Source organism: Capricornis sumatraensis, chromosome 11, assembly GCF_032405125.1.
Source record: "Capricornis sumatraensis isolate serow.1 chromosome 11, serow.2, whole genome shotgun sequence".
Lineage (NCBI taxonomy): Eukaryota > Metazoa > Chordata > Mammalia > Artiodactyla > Bovidae > Capricornis > Capricornis sumatraensis.
The window spans coordinates 83,430,061-83,448,160 of NC_091079.1; the positions used below are offsets into that span (position 1 = coordinate 83,430,061).

At 37.7% G+C, this 18,100-nt stretch overlaps 1 protein-coding gene across 2 annotated transcripts in view; it reads right to left on the minus strand.

Moving 5' to 3' along the window:
• VPS13B (vacuolar protein sorting 13 homolog B) overlaps positions 1-18,100 on the minus strand; it is a 779,806-nt gene that overhangs the window by 96,764 nt on the left and 664,942 nt on the right. For both annotated transcript variants that reach the window (XM_068984062.1, XM_068984063.1), the window contains exons 39-41: positions 16,851-17,047; positions 4,851-5,032; positions 3,325-3,674 (exon numbers count right to left, since the gene is read on the minus strand). In XM_068984062.1, the coding sequence (XP_068840163.1) occupies positions 3,325-3,674; positions 4,851-5,032; positions 16,851-17,047 (729 nt within the window). The remainder of the gene's footprint in view (positions 1-3,324; positions 3,675-4,850; positions 5,033-16,850; positions 17,048-18,100) is intronic.

The following is an 18,100-nucleotide window of genomic DNA, read 5'->3' on the forward strand; positions in this document are numbered from 1 at the left end:
AATAAGTGAGCAAATTTAATATTATAAATGTAACACAGGTTCCAGTAGAAACAAAATGCTGGAAGCACTGATTTTCTTTTTATGAAAAAATCTCTAATTTTACACTCAGAGATAACTGCTATTAACATTCTGGAGAATTTTTTTCCAGCAATTTTTCACTTCTGGTATCCTGCTTGTTCCCATTCTGATCTATCCTATCCAATCCTATCTTTTGTATCTTTTTTAAATAGTGAAAATATACAGCTTTACTAATGAAACTCAAGAATCAAAAGACCAGCTGGATTCCTATTCCCCAGAAAAGGGTTGCTAAGAGGATGCTAAGGAAATGGTTATATGTAAAACAGACCAATCCTATCTTATATATCTTATATATTTAAAGGTTTGTAAACCTTTAATTAAACTGGAGTCACAGTGTATAATTAGTTTGATGAGATTTTTCCATTTAGCATTATATAATCAACATAAACTGCTCTCCTTGTAAACATTTTTCTCCTTTAGGTCCAAGAGAACAAACATGAAGAAAGGGATATGATTCCAATGTCCCACTTAAGATAGTCAACCTGAGACTGAAATTCAATTTTCTTAATGAATTGGGATCAATTTGCTGATTAGACAAAGGTTAAGTTACCAGATGGTGACTGAGTAGGAAAAAAATAGTCATATTACTTTCCTCATCTCTAAAAACTGACCTTTAATAAATGATGAAGGTTTTGGGGAAAAATGTAAATGAAAGAATACAAGAGGGTTGTTTACATTTTTCTAAAGAATATTCAAAGTCCTGAGGGAACTGTTTCTCTAGTGCTCCTTCATCTGTGGGGTTCATTATAACTGTAATAAGTTTAAGCATTTCTTGGAATGCTTAAATTCTAGTGTATTATAAAAAATTGGTACATATTGTATATGACATCATATAAAAGCAAAACCTCAGAACACTTTTGTAATTAAAAGATGGCTTATTTACATTTAAGATTTGTGCGGGAGTGTTAGGCATTTAAAGAGGGATATCCTTATGGTCTAAGATAAGACACATGAGCATTATCTTAACATTTAAATAAAAATCTCCTTTATAATGCTATTTGGTCCAAATGTGGGAATGTGACATAGAAATATAAAGCAAACTGCAAGTGGCATTTTGGGTCCTTAATCTGGTTTCACAAAACATTAATCATTCACAAAAGAGAAAAAAAAATCTACAGCCAGAGAAATCAGACACTGATGAAGGCTTCTGTTAATCTTGAACTTGTGACCTAAAGGTGAAAGGTCAAATTGTTTCATGCTTCAACTGTCTGGTTCATCCACACTGGATACAAATGACTTGTCTCCGATACAAATCTGATAAAGTATGTGGAGAACTCAAATAACATATCCTGCTTATTAAATTCACATTTCTCATTGGCAATAATTACACTGTATATGAGCATTATATACACAATAAAATCCAAGCTTGGGAAGCTAAGCTTCCCTTCTAAAGGGGATAAACCACATTCAGAACATCTTAGCAACAATGAACTTAATAACCCCTCTATAAGATCATTTCAATGTCAAATGTCCTATAATTTCAAAGTAGTGCATTTTTGTATTTATTTTAGAATACACAGGGCTAGATGCCTACCACATTAAAACTTGGTGGCAAGTACCCTTGACATGGGAGGAAACAAGAAAATTACAGCAACAATTACAGAAGTATATCCTCTTGTGGCTCATGTTAACATTGCCAAATCTCTGTATAAATCAGAACCAACTATTCATAGAATGTACCTGTCAGCAATATGCTACGTGACATATGGCTCTACTTAATCAAATATACAATTCCATTTTTTAAAAAAACTCAGAATATTCCTTCAAGGCACTGTGTTAGCCAGTCAGTCATTCACACTCTGATGTGGTTTAAAACATTTAAATATTTATGCACAGTGTTTTATTTATATGTATAGCTGTGTCTAAGAGAATATTTTTACCCTGGGAGGAAACTGATATTTCTGAGGGCCACTTTGCAGTAGTTGCTACACATGAGTCCTTTTATAATAGTACTGATACCAAGACAAAAATATCCTGGGTTTAAATGCTCTATCAATGACTCTCTTGTATTTTCTAGGTTTGTTTTTTATTAAATGCATTGTTCAAAATATGACAAAAAACAGAAATTGGAGCCACGGAGGTTTTTTTCACATCGCTATTCGAACCAGCTGCAAAGATTTAGATCACACTAGCTCTTATTTTACGCATGTCCTCTGCAACAAGAAAACCATGGAATGCCCTTAAAAAAGAATTTTAAAATATGAAACAGATGTGTTATCTTCTTTCCCTTTGCTATTGTAGTGCCATGTTAGGTAATTAATTCCTTAGTCTTGTATAGGTCTTCATGCATATAAAGAAAAGAGTTCATTCCCATAAAAATTCTTAAATTAGAGAACTCAGCCTCCCCCCAATTCCACTGTCCCATCCCTACATGAGGTCAGGGTGGAGTGAAGGACCATTTCTCTTGGGGAGTTAGTCTGCACAAATGCATGTAACACAGAAAACGTGGGGAAACGTCTCAGCTTAAATAACAACACGGGCTTTATGAAAATGCAATATTATACTGAAAATCAGTAAGGGAAGCAGAAATAATTTGTTATTAAATCACTGAGCATACTATGATCCAAATATTTTGTGAAATTATATTTATGATAGTAAACACAGTCAGGTTCCCCATTTTAAAGGTCATTCAAAACAGACATATTCTATCTCTTTTCTAATACAGCTAATTTCTGACAAAAGATAAAAGTAAAACATTACTCATCAATAGTCTTTAGCTGGTTAAAAAATCTAATACTGAGTGCTTTTTTTAGTGAATCAAAATGGCAGAATAATGGGAGAAAAGCTAAGATTGTATCGTGCTCACATATTTCCTCTCACTGCCTTTTTGCTTTGAAAGATGAAATGCTTTTATCAGAAAGACTCACACAGGTTCTTCATTTCTGCAATGGCTGCTTAGACAATTTGATACATACCAAGTTGAAGCTTTGGCAAACTAAAGCCATAATACTTGGAAAAAATTTCTGGGAATATGTTACTTTCCACACAGATGTGGTACATTAGTCACAAAAATGTGGGCATGATCTCTGATGCATGTGTAGAGAACCCATATTCTCCAAAGGTTTTAAAAATAACAGGCATTGCTTTGCCAAAACAGAAGACGCCCCAAATATAATGATGCCCGTCAGATTCTTCATTCTCTCACATTTTTGTTTGTGCTTAATTTATTATTAGAAGTGATAACACAGAGTGTCTAGTAAAAGATCACACACGGACAAACTGTAAACTGTTCTAGAATGTGCATACCTGTTGCCAAGCTTGTACTGCAGTGTTGAGAGAATGAACTACATGTTGCCCAAAGTTTACAAATATTGAGTCAATGATGATGGAGCAATCAATCAGCTTTTCTACTGCATTGCTGGAAATTGCAGTCTGTCCAAAGATGCTGAAGGGTTTCACCAAGCTTTGCATTGTCACATTTCTGCACTCTAGAAGTTTACAGTCTGCTTGAGTTGAGAACTGGATCTCCTGACAGACAGAACTATTGTTCCACTGTCGAAGATACATGTGTGGTTCTTTGAAGGAAATAACCATGTATTCTAGTTCAGATGGCACATTTTTATCAGAAATAAATGGCTGTAGGTATTTTGGTGGAGCTGTTGAGAAAAACAAACAAGAAATACAGCAGTTGAGATGAGCCAACACGTTATGGAAATATAGAGATGACATTTATGTTACTTACTTCTCGGTTATTGAATGCAATAGTTGCTTGTTAATAAATTCAAACATTCTTTTGAAGATAATATAACATTTGAATTACCATTTGGTATTTGTAAACAACACTTTTGTTCAAAAAGACAAAACAAAAAAATTAAATTAAAAAAAAGGAAAAACAAACCAACAAAAATAAAGTAACAAACAAAACTGACAAAAAACTGTTTTGTTCAAACAGCAGGTCTTTTTCCAAAGGTTACTGTTGCAGATAAAAATAAAATGAAGAGGAGGTAAATATTTAAGGCGTGTTTCACAGAAGTGCTCTGTATCTACCCACCAAATCTGAAAACCAAAAACATGACCCCGAATTAGAAAATACAGGTTAAGCTCCATTTTTGCTGAAAAGGCAAGATGCTTAACAGCAGCTGTGTTTAGTTTTACTCTGATTTTTTTCCCTTTTTCCATTACATGTAGGTTGAAAACCTAATACCAGAATCAAAATGTATTAAGGAGAAAAGATTTGGTACAGACTTTTAGGAATAATTATTCATGAACATGAGCAAATTTGTAAAAGGTAACTTTTGATATGTGGAAAAACTTACTCTTCTACCTTATAAACTTGTAAAAATGCTAGTCTTTTAAAATATTGGAGAATTTGTCCATTTTTGGTGGAAGGTATTTATACTTATCGAGATAAAGCAATATCAAGTACTTTTGGAAACTATTTGCCATTAATGTAATGGCTCAGAATATAAAACAAAAACAGATGTACTTCTTTCAAAAAATTCATAATTGGAGTAATAGTAAAAACCTGCAATTTTTGTAACTTTCTTGAAAATTCTCATTAGGAAATGCATTAAATCATGGTAATTCAATATAACTGGTAACCTATATAATAAGTAAATGAGATGGTTCAAACATAAGGGGGACAATTATTATAGGAAATAAAAAACCTTCAGAATAACTTTGCTGGTGCTCATTGTCGAAGGAAATAAATGCTGCTTCTAAAAATGTCCTCTTTCCCCATGTGAGTGGTGGTCATTTGGGAAGGAGTTTTGTGCAGGGACAAAACAGTAACTATTATGTGGATGTTATTCTGATGCTAAAATAAAGAGTACCTGTGCCAAGCTGATCAAGGTGATGACAGAGATGGAACTCCAGGTGAGCAAACTGGAAGGAAATGCAAAGAGATGGGACAAACCATGGGGTAAAACAGGAGTCAACTCTGGTACAGGCAGCCAGGGCTGTTGGAGTTACAAGTTGGTCACAAGTGCTTTGAGAACCAGATTCACTTGCAGAGCTGTGGGAAATAATTAATAAAAGTTCAGTAACCTAAAATTTCCAACATCATATAAATGAAACATCTTTCTATAAGGGTTTTGAAAGCTAGCTCCCATAATCCTATAGTCAGTATATTATCAAATCTTCCATATTTGTTCACATAAATGAGTTTCTTTTAAAAATTAAGTTCTTGCTGATTATTCTCTATGAGCTATTAGCAGAAAAGTTTCATAGGATTCCTGAAACCCCAGACCATATAGACCGCCAACCCAATTTTCTTCCATCCACATTTCACATGACTTACAGACAACTTGTTCTCATATTAAAGACCAACACAATACAGAGTATGACTCTGCTGTTCAAAAGACCAAATGTTTTAAGCATCATAAATCTTTTGTTTTACTTCTTCAGATTGTCCATATCCATATTCCCATATCAGTTAGTCAATACTATTTATTGAATATCCACTGAATACTGTACTAGATGCCATAAAAGTTATGACCATGTTCAGAAGAACCAAGGTCTCCTGGACAATTATACTGCATGAATACTGAGTACACATAAACTCAATATATGTATTGGGTCCTCTCTTTATTTGTCCATCCCCCTAACACATTTTATACCAGAAAATTTTGATTAAAAAAAACAGTGAAGGCATCTGTAGGAGGGAATACATTTTTTCAAAGTGGCTGCTGGTATGCATGGGAAATACGCAGCCTCGTTACCTCGCCTCAGTTTGCTCGTAGAAACAAGCTGGGGACTGGGAGATGCCAGGGTGCATTCTGGTAATTGCGGCTCACAGATGCAGCTCCAGTCCCCCTCACCGTCTTCCACCCTTTTCTTGCCAAATCTGAAATTTGCTTATAGCTCTGGTGGAGCCTGGCTCCCACATCCATGAGGAGCTTAGAGAAGAAGCACTGGCTTACAGTTTCCTCGGGAGAGCTATGACAGGAAAAACTAAAGAAATAAATCCTAGGTTTTCAATGAAGTCACAGTCTAACTGGTGGTATAAAATATGTAGACATTTACAAACAGTATAAAATGGAACAACCACCGAGGACTAGGAAAGTTGGAAGTGCGGCCAGAGCAGAGACCTAAGAGGAACTCAGAACGGCGTGGGGTGGATCACGTGGGGTTCTCAAGAGTGTGAATCTTCAGCTGGGTTTTGAAAGAAATGGGGAAAATGCTGGTGAAAAGAAAGCTAGGTTTAGTGAGTGTTTAACTTCAAGGAGTTTACAGTGTGGTGGTATTTACTGCAATGCTATGACTCTGTATGCAAAATTCCACTGTATACAAAGAAAACACAACTCTGGGCCAATATGTTTCAGATGAAATGTTATGCATGAAAATGCAGCTAGGTATACTCTTAACACTTCTATAAACAGGCATACTAATCCAAACAGCTTTCTAGGAATTGATTTATGGAGTTATAAATGAAGATCTCATTTAAAATAAACAACAAGGCCCCACTGTATATAGCACAGGGAACTATATTCAATATCTTATAATAACCTATAACAGAACAGAATATGAAAACATATATATAATATACATTATACATATGTAACTGACTCACTTTCCTATATACCAGAAACTGACGTAACACTGTAAATCAACCACTTCACTGAAAAAGAAAAATCACAGGTAAAAAAGATCTCACTGGTAAGGTAAAATTAACATTTATATTTATTCTAAAAGGCCAAACTGTATTAGTTGTATTAATACATGTATTTTACCCATATGAACTCTCTCCCTTAAGAAGTTGTTAAAAATAGGGTATAGTGTTAGTCAAAATATTATTAAAAATCCAGGTGAGAGTACTTTGAGATCAGTTCTAAAACTGTAAGCACACAATTTGAGGTGTTTATCTGAAGAATTCTTTTTGCCAACTGCCATTTTTGACACTCTTGATATTTTCCAAAATTTACTTTTCTCTCTCCTGAGAGTAGCAAATACTGTAATAAGTTGAAAAAGTTGCTAAGGTATCACAATCTTTATTTATAACAAGTTGATTGACTTTTTACTTTTCCTAAATTAAATGTACAAATCAATGGTTAAAACAATATTTTTAGGTCTTATAGCAACTCCTAACATATATATTCAAACAATCAGTACTCTTTCAATCTTCAAATCCTTCTAAAATGTTACTAATCTATATTTAAAAACTTGAGTTATAATAAAATTAAAATGTCTTAAACATAAAATTAATATGGCACATGTAATATGAATATGCTTTATGTTTTAAATCAATAAATTTGAAGTTTTTTGATGTTCACCTTAATCTGATCATCACTAATCAGAAAATTAAAATCATGGCATCTGGTCCCATCACTTCATGGGAAATAGATGGGGAAACAGTGGAAACAGTGTCAGACTTTATTTTTTGGGGGCTCCAAAATCACTGCAGATGGTTACTGCAGCCATGAAATTAAAAGACACTTACTCCTTGGATGGAAAGTTATGACCAACCTAGACAGCATATTTAAAAGCAGAGACATTACTTTGCCGACTAAGGTCCGTCTAGTCAAGGCTATGGTTTTTCCAGTGGTCATGTATGGATGTGAGAGTTGGACTGTGAAGAAAGTTGAGCACTGAAGAATTGATGTTTTTGAACTGTGGTGTTGGAGAAGACTCTTGAGAGTCCCTTGGACTGCAAGGAGATCCAACCAGTCCATTCTGAAGGAGATCAGGCCTGGGTGTTCACTGGAAGGACTGATACTGAAGCTGAAACTCCAGTACTTTGGCCACCTCATGCGAAGAGCTGACTCATTGGAAAAGACTCTGATGCTGGTGGGGATTGGGGGCAGGAGGAGAAGGGGATGACAGAGGATGAGATGGCTGGATGGCATCACCGACGTGATGCACATGAGTTTGAGTGAAGCCTGGGAGTTGGTGATGGACAGGGAGGCCTGGCGTGCTGTGATTCATGGGGTCGCAAAGAGTTGGACACGACTGAGCAACTGAACTGAACTGAACTGAATACACTATAAAGGGCTTCCCAGGTGGTGCTAGTGGTAAACAACATGCCTACCAATGCAAGAGACATAAGAGATGCGGGTTTGATCCTGGGTCAGGGTCAGGCAGATCCCCTGGAAATCCAGGGTCAGGAAGATCCCTTGGAGAAGGAAATGGCAACCCACTCCAGTATTCTTGCCTGGAGAATCCCCATGGACAGAGGAGCCTGGTGGGCTGCAGTCCATAGGGTCACACAGAATCAGACATGACTGAAGCGACTTAGCACACATGAACGCACATACACTATAAAAGTAGCATCTGTATGGTCACCTCTTTTATAAGCATTAAAAATATCTATGTATAATAAAGCTAAACAGTCAAAGATGAGAACAGTGATGGTGCTGGGGACATTTATAGCAGCTTCATTTCCTTAATTAAGTATGATGGAGTTTGATCTGATCCAGATATCAAAAGGAAAAACATAACTTATGAGATATGTAATAATCAGAAATAGAAAAGCAAAAATGGCTCTAAGGAGCAAAACCTCTCCAATAGTAATACACAGAACTTAAGATTCAATAGTTCAAATAATCAGTTAGTTCCTAACAGAAATTCTAATTTTTAAAACAAAGGAAATATTCTAAAAAGTAGAAAGTATGGCAGGAGTTTTACATATCCATACCTTCATTATAGCCAAGGAAACTTATAGGCTGTCTTAGATGATCCATAGACGGGAATCAATTCCTTTAAACAAGGAGTGTTTTATGTTTTAGTAAGTCTGGATCTTGATTGATCCATAGGTACTGCAGGGACCCAAGAATAATCCTTAAAAATTCACTCCTGTATGTCACTCCAGGTATGCAACAATAGCTCTGCAGGTATCCAACAACAATCTGACTTGACTGGAAAAGCCTTGAGCTTTTTTCTGGATCCCTCTGTGGTAATAAGAGTTTTATAATACAGCATAGAGATTAAGCAGAGAGTGACTGATATAAGAAAACCTAGATGAAAATGCTTGAACTGCTACCACTTATACTGTGAAAGTGAAAGTGTTAGTTGCTCAGTCATGCAGGACTCTTTGTGATCCCATGGGCTGTAGCTCACCAGGCTCTTCTGTCCATCTAATTCTCCAGGCAAGAATACTTGAGTGGGTTGTCACTCCTTTCTCCAGGGGATCTTCCCAACCCAGGGATTGAACCTGGGTCTCCCACACTGCAGGCAGATTCTTTACCATGAGTCACCAGGGAAGCCCCACCACTTATATTGTAATCGTGGGCAAATAATTTCACCTTGCTAAATCTCAGTTTCCTTATCTGTAAAGTGAGTATAGTAATTGGACTTGCTTTTGAGTATCAAAGGAAGTACCACATACAAATTGCTTGGCATAAGGTCTATCACTCCATAATAGGAAAAAAAAAGCCTATCCCTCTTTTCCTGATTGGCAAACAGGGTACCATATTGGCTCCTTAGTTTAATGTTAATTGTTGGTGATTACCCTCAGTTCCCAAGTGAAAGTGAAAGTCACTCAGTCCTGTCCAACTCTTTGTGACCCCCATGGATGATACAGTCCATGGAACTCTCCAGGCCAGAATACTGGAGTGGGTTCCCTTCTCCAGGGGATCTTACCAACCCAGGGACCGAACCCAGGTCTCCCGCATTGCAGGCGGACTCTCTACAGCTGAGCCATGAGGGAAGCCAAAGAATACTGGAGTGGGTAGCCTACCCCTTCTCGAGAGAACTTATCATGCCGTCATTCGTCCCAGTGCAGCACTATTTCTCAACACTGGTTCACCTAAACTCTCTCTTGCCTACTGCAAAAACACTGCCCTGTCCACTCTGGGAGAGCACTGAATGGATGAGAGAAGACGGGACAGTGTGGGTGCCTGCTACAGCGTGTTCTCTCTAGAACTGTCTTTTTGGGGGAGAATGTCTTAATTCAGACCCAAAATAAAAAATACACTTCTGCTGTAACCTAGTACACACATAAAATGGGAGGGGGGATTACTCAAAATATGATACTCTCTGATTTTTTAAAGTTGTGGTAAAACGTACATAATGTGAATTTCACTGTTTTAACCATCTAACAGTTTACAGTTCAGTGGCATTAAGTATGTTCACATTGCTGTGCAATTATCAACAGCATCTATCTTCAGAACTTTTTCATCTTCCCAAACTGAGATTCTATACGACATGGATGGAGCTAGAGATTATCATATTAAGTGAAAGAAGTCAGATAAATACTGTATGATATTGCTTATATGTGGAATCTAAAAAAGTGATACAAATGAATTTAACTTACAAAACAGAAACAGACTCACAGAAATAGAAAACAAACAGGGTTACTGAAGGAGATAGTGGGGGAATGTCATGAGAAAGGGATAAATTAGGAGTTTGGGATTAGCTGATACAAACTACTATATATAAAATAGATAAACAAGGACCTACTTTACAGCACAGAGAACTAATCAATAGCTTGTTACCAACTATGACGGAAAAGAATCTGAAAAAGAATATATCTCAAGCATTTGGCTGTACATGTGAAACTGATACAACACTATGAATTAACTATACTTCAATTTTTAAAAATTGGTTAAAAAATTTCACCTGCAACCTGCTATGTAGATTCCATGACCCACTAATGGATTAAAACTACATATGCAGTTTTAAAAAGATGGGAAGAAGGACTGCCTGGCAAAGCGCAACTCCCTGACAGAGGGGTAAGGAGTTGTTACATTGAGTTTCATTACCAACTAAAAGAAAACAGTAAAAGGATTCAAAAAGATAATTGGGGAAGAATACAAGCATTCCTCACGCAAGGGGCAGAAGACAAAACCTCACATTTAGCCCTAGGAAAGAACTTTCTGGATATCCTGGATTATATCATTGTGGGAGAAAAAATAAGTAGCAAAGCAGTTCCAACCAAGATTATTGTCTGAATGGTTTATTAAAGTCAGAAGGTTAAAAAAAAATGGTACCCAGGAAATTTATGCCCAGACACTCAGTTGTGACTGACTCTTTGCAGCCCTATGGGCTGTAGCCTGCAAGGCTCCTCTGTCCATAGGATTCTCCAGGCAAGAATATCGGAGTGGGTTGCCAGTTCCTTCTCCACCCAGCAAATTTAGGTACATCTAAAAGTACAGCTCTAAGTAGCCAAATGGAGGGGAATGGTTATCTAGTGGCCACAGTGATCTTCTGGTGGAAAGTCAAACAGTGAGAAGAAAGGAAATGATCCAGGGACTTTGCCATCACAACGCTCTTTCTCTGACTCCTGGACTACCTTTACATACAAGAAAGAAGGGTGGGGAAATGAAGAGCATCTCTCTCTCTCTCTCTCTCTCTCTCTCACACACACACACACACACACACACACACACACACAAAGTTATGGACCACTGTCCTAAAGTACACTGAGTACGAGCCGACAGTGACTTCTTTTACAGGATCTTCAGGGAGTGGGAGAAAAATATTATTATTATTTGTACTCTAAAAACTCAATAGAGTTTTGATGTTCACTGCATGAAGACAGAATCACACACTCCTTAAGCCACTTCTCTTTCCAGGATGCCTTCCTCTACGAACCTGCATTTTTGGGGTGGGGATTCCTCTATGAACCTGCATTTTTGGGGTGGGGACAAAGTTCTTGTCAGCAATCTACTCTCACATGTTTTAACACTGTGAGAAAGTGACCATGTAATATGGGAAAAAACACCAAAGACTTGGCACAGGTGAACAGAGTTTTCGTTGTTGTTCAGTCACTCAGTTGTGTCTGACTCTTTGCGACCCCATGGACTGTAGCATGCCAGGCTTCCCTGTCCTTTACCATCTCCCAGAGCTTGCTCAAACTCATATCCACTGAGTCAGTGATGCCATCCAATCATCTCCTCTGTCGTCCCCTTCTCTTCCTGCCTTCTATCTTTCCCTAGCATCAGGGTCTTTTCCAATAAGCTGGCTCTTTGTATCAGGTGGCCAAAGTATTGGAGCTTCCACTTCAGCATCAGTCCTTCCAATAAATATTTAAGATTGATTTCCTTTAGGATTGACTGCTTTGATCTCCTTGCTGTCCAAGGGACTCTCAAGAGTCTCCTCCAGCACCACAGTTTGAAAGCATCAATTCTTTGGCGCTCAGCCCTCTTTATGGTCCAAGTCTCACATCCCTACGTGACTACTGGGAAAATCAAAGCTCTGACTGGAGGGACCTCTGTCAGCAGAATAATGTCTCTGCTTTTTAATATGCTGTTTAGGTCTGGCATAGCTTTTCTTCCAAGGAGCAAGTGTCTTTTAATTTCATGGCTGCAGTCACCATCTGCAGTGATTTTGGAGCCCAAGAAAATAAAGTCTTTCACTATTTCCATTGTTTACCCATCTATATGCCATGAAGTGATGGGACTGGATGCCATGATCTTAGTTTTCTGAATGTTGAGTTTTAAGCCAGCTTTTTCACTCTCCTCTTTCATCTTCATCAAGGGGCTCTTTAGTTCCTCTTTGTTTTCTGCCATAATGGTGGTATCATCTGCATATCTGAGGTTACTGATATTTCTTCCAGCAATCTTGATTCCAGCTTGTGACTGATTCCAGTCTGGTATTTCACATAATGTTCTCTGCATATAAGTTAAATAAGCAGGGTGACAATATACAGCCTTGACGCACTCCTTTCCCAATTTTAAACCAGTCTGTTGTTCCATATTCAGATCTAACTGTTGCTTCTTGACCTCCATACAGGTTTCCTGGAGGCAGGTAAGGTGGTTTGGTACAGAGTTTAGCATTATCATCAAACACCTTGTTATAAAATTAACTGGATATATATACCAAGATCTTCACAGTTATTGTGTATAACACAACAATTGCCTGAAACTTGTGACTTTATATAGTCATATACTTCCAGAGTTAGCCATGTGGGGTGAAAAGTAGGGGTGAAACCAAGCAGAAAGTTGGTTTGGTCCATCCGAAGACACCAAACTCAGGGAACCTAGCAGAATAGCCCAAAGCCTGAGACCTTGGTCCACCAGTTCATTTCTCATCTTTCCTCCCAGGTCCATCACTGGGTAAGAAACCATAAATTCCAAATACAGCATGTGCTTGCTAGCCATCATGTTTGCTCTTGAGATCCTCTTTCTACCCTTCCCTGTCCTATTCTCTGCCCCTGACTGTATCAACGAGCCACTGTGTTCTCAGCGTGTCTTTTGGTTCAGCCAGTGAAAGGTGCCCACAGGAGATCAGAAGATGGGAAGAGACTAGGGGGGTGGCCTCCATTCCCCTGGCTCCTTCTTAGTCACATTTCCTCACATTGCTGCTGCAAAAACAGCTACAATCACATGTTCTGGGTTAGTTTCAGTAATGGCTGTATCACCTGGCTCTTCCAGGACTAAGAATGGGATGGTTCCTCATGGTTTCTAGCCTCAGGGTACTGTCCTATCCCTTAACCTTGCCAGCACTTTGGAAACAGTCTTTACATTAAACTCTCCTCAGGTAATCTGTTTGAGTGTGCTGGCTGTTTCTTGTCAGGATCTAACTGGTAAAAGGGGTTCATTTAAACTTTAGCAGTGGGTAATGGGGATGGACAAACATATACATGATGAGATTCAGAATAAATAGCTAAAATGGCTATCCTGAAAATGAAAGTTTTAGTCACTCAGTTGTGTCTGACTCTTTGTGACTGCAAGGACTATAGTCTGCCAGGCTCCTCTGTCCATAGGATTTTACAGGCAAGAATACTGCAGTGGGTTTCCACGCCCTCCTCCAGGGGATCTTCCCAACCCAGGGATCGAACCCTGCATAGCAGGAAGATTCTTTACCATCTGAGCCACCAGGTACCCTCCAGGTCAGGCCTTAAAGACTGTATCTGCTGTTTCAGTCCAGTGCACCACAAATAGAAGTCTCATAAAGGTCAGTACTATTGTGGAAACTAAGACTAACCATTACCCAATATTCATTTTCATATGACCAAGCAAACCATTAATAAAAGACAGTAGAAAATAAGTATTACAAATACATGGGGACTGAATTAAAGAATATATGCCTGTATGGGATACACAGACCAAGGTTTAAGATACTGAATCTTTTTCGTCCAGTCCTATGTACTGAAGGCTACCTGCCACCCTTCAGACTGGTTAGCTCCTACCCCTTCCTAAGCCTTCAGCTCAGAAATCAGGTTCTTGGGGCCAAAGAGCTAGTTGGGGATGGAGCCAGGACTTAAACGGGGTCTCCTGACTTGAAATTCTCTAATAAACAGTGCTTCTGTTTACATACACATAGTGATGCCACTCGGAGAAGGCAATGGCACCCCACTCCAGTACTCTTGCCTGGAAAATCCCACGAACAGAGGAGCCCGGTGGGCTGCAGTCCATGGGGTCGCTAGGAGTTGGACACGACTGAGCGACTTCACTTTCACTTCTCATTTTCATGCACTGGAGAAGGAACTGGCAACCCACTCCAGTGTTCTTGCCTGGAGAATCCCAAGGATGGGGGAGCCTGGTGGGCTGCTGTCCATGGGGTTGCACAGAGTCGGACACGACTGAAGCGACTTAGCAGCAGCAGCAGCAGTGATGCCACTAAGTGTCCTACACTGTTGTACTTTTTGACAATTGTGGGCAGGATACCTTTCTTTTTTTAGATTAAGCTTCATGGGACTTATTTTTACGAACTTTCTTCTAGTAATGTACAATGGTCTGATGCATATCCATCTCAAACCATAAATATTATTTAAGATAAGACAAATTCTAATCATGAAAGTGTCAGGTTTTCACTCAGTTTTAGATCTCTCATGACAGAATATATTGGATCTAATTAGAGCAGTTTTATCTCTACATAAAATGTTGAATATTATCAAAGCACTGATGTTTTCCTTCAAGAAACTGAATGAAATTTATTTACTGTCCTTTTTGAAAAATGTCTTAATGTTGGTGTTTTATTATGTTGACTTTTAAACCAGCTCTTTAAATTTAATTTCACTATTATCAATTTCTACCTGAAAAATTTATGTCAAGCAATTTAAAGCAAGATCAATTATGAAATATTAGGCAAGATGAAAAAATCCCAGGTGAGGACAAAAGACCTGTGATTACAATATCAAAAGCCTGGTGAAAAATTGCCTAAATTTGACTGCATAAATTTCCATTCCCTAAAGATTCCACATTTCTGCAGTGCTAGATTTCTATGAATGTTTCAGATTCAAAGGACTTAACCTGTTCAACTGATGAAAATGTATTCTTTCATTATTAGAATCAAGAAATGATGTCTAACTTGATACTAATAATAAAACAGTTCTTTGTTTTTCCATCAATTTCATTACCAATAGCTCTGTTTTCTGAGATTTCCTGGTTTCTGACTAGGTAATTTATGCTTAGAAGAGGCAATCTTTCTATCCACGTGCTAACTTCTCACAGGAGGGTGTTTTTTTCACAGCTGCATTTCATACATGTAAAATCAACACCCCATTCCTCTAACATATTTTCACCAGTTGTACTTTAGTAGGTAATATACTAGGAAGATAGTTATTTTTTAAAGAGCCCAAATGACCTAGAAATGGAGTATGTAAAGTATAAGACATATTATTATTAAGCAAACAAAGTAATCAATGAAAAAAAGACTGAGGCTACAGACTAAAATGCAAACAGAGGTTTGTACTGTGTGATATGATGATGGGTAGTGGTATCATTTTCTTTATTTCCCAAATGTTCTTCAAGGAGCACATATTATTAATAATTACGAAAGAGAAAGTATTCACAACTATCTATAAAATAGGAATCAGAATACAAAATGGTATGCTATGATTATGACCCTGTAAAGGCATACAATGATGGCAAAAATAAAGGTAAAAAAAGAGAAAACAGTTCAGCTGCAAGGAGTTGGAATAGAGGATTTTTTTTTCTCTCTGTTAGTGTCAAAATGGTGCTTGGGAAAGAAAGGGAGGGAGGGATTAAATATGAGGAATAAGATGACACTAAAGCGAATCCATCAGGAGAATTCAAAGGTAGGACATTGAAAGTGATGGGTAGCAACATCAACGTGGGTCCACAGCACACATATCACATGACCCAAGAAACTGTTCCACTTATGGTGATTCAGTGTCTTTTTCTTGTCATTATGAGAGCATGAACAGAAAGATATAACAGATATGTAATCTAGAAGGAGCGCTGAAGAACACATTGCTGAAGCCATTTTTTCTCTAATTTAGTGGATGTATTAAGCAAGCAAACACTGCAAGTGGGAACAATTTGTCTCTGTTTTGTCACTAACCAGATATCCTGCAGGAGGGGTGGAATAGGAAGTTCTAGGGACATAATTCAGAATACCTGAAGTCTATAGCTTTCAAGATACATTACAGACAGATAGATTCAAGAGCTGCATAAAGCTCTGGCTATCTGAAATCTTTTGAGTATAAATTATTTTGGTTAGCCAAGTTTTCCTAATGTCTGGAGGTCTGTCTTTTAAAGGTTTTTTCTTTTAAAACCATGTAAGAAGGAAATATTTCCAAAATTTATCTTTTCAGAAGGAGACAATTATTTACTTAAACTCTCTTTTAACGCCCCATGATTAATCATTTACATATACTGATGACTGTCATTAACAGTCTACTGAAGCGTGTATGGCTCTTTTCGTCTATAGTTTTTAGTTCAGGATAAATGGATCTTTGTAGTTTGCCTTCTGCTCGCTTTTCCTTTTATATCTAAGGAACAGGCACTCTGAGAGAACTCACAGTAAAACAGAAATTTTAATACACAGACTTTGAAACATCAGCTTCTACCTTGCTTCCTGGTTCTCGTGCATAGTTCCGACAGATGCAGCTGCTAGAGCGCTAAAGGTGGGGCCACTAGACAAGATGATTTGACTATGACTTCCTAGTACAACGCCACTATTTCATGTTTCATTTTTTTCAGAGTTACCTTTGGTCGTCAGCTCCATTTTGGCTGCTGTTCAAGACAATTCTCCAAAGATCCGAGGATACCAGTTTCTTCTGGTCGTTCACAAGATTGATATCTGGCAATTGCAGTTCACAAACTTTGCTTTCAGACAGACTAAATTCTCGAAATGCAACAAAAACCTTCTGGAGTTCATCCCAGTATTCCAAACTACAAGGAATCTATATTAAAAGAAAGAAGATTTTAGAAGTTGCAAAGAGAAACTATGCTTTTGTATTTGTTGACATGCAACTTGAATCTTCATAAAAGTTACAACTTAAAAGGGGGAATAAGTATAAAGGACAGTAATTTGGGATTTCTTTTCATAGTTATATTCATCCTGTTTACCTACTTTACTTTAAAAGGCCCATTCAAGAATAATATGTGGAAACAGTCAAAAAGTTTTTAAATAAAGGAGAAAGAATGGGGAATTAATTCTACCAGATGTTAAATGTGTTACAAAGCTATACTCATTAAAGCTAAAGATAAGGTTGGAGTAGTAACATACCTATAAAAGAACAGAAAGAAGAATAATAAAATTTAAGTACAGATAAATTTTACTATATAATGAAGGTACTATTTCAAACAAGTCGAGGAGAGACCGGAAATGAGGTTGCAAGGACTGGTTAGCCTGGTAAAACAAAGTGGGTCCCTACATGATTCCTATATCAAAGTAAATTCCAAAAGGATCAAAATGTTAAGACTAGGCTAAAAACTGAGAGCATAAGGGAAAAAAAATCAGTTAATATTTATATCATAATAGGGTAAACTTTTCTGTGTGTGGCATGAAACCCAAGGATGGTAAGACAAACAAACCTCACAACCGGTAACATCAAAATTAATAAAAAGCAAGCTAGGATAAAAACAGGTAGTATTTAATGACAGATCTAGGGTCCCTGTTGTGATAGCAGAGAACTCTTATAAATCAATGAGAAAGTGACAAGTAAGCATATAGAAAAGTAAGCAAAGGCAGTTGTTGGAAGAGGCCCTGAAAATCCCTGCATATTCTTGCCAGGTACGCAAAGGATGCGAGGCCCTGAAAGCTATTAATTGGGGCCATTTCTCAGGTTGTGTTTGTAGAAAGCATCCTTGAGCGATGAGGTAAAGTTTCTTTCCAGGACAAAGAGCAGACTTGCTCTAAAATGGGTGGATTTGACAAGCTCCACGTTCCATGCTGTGCCATTTATCTACTGCATGCTGAGAAAACCCTGGGGGCCTTTCTGCATGGTCCCTGT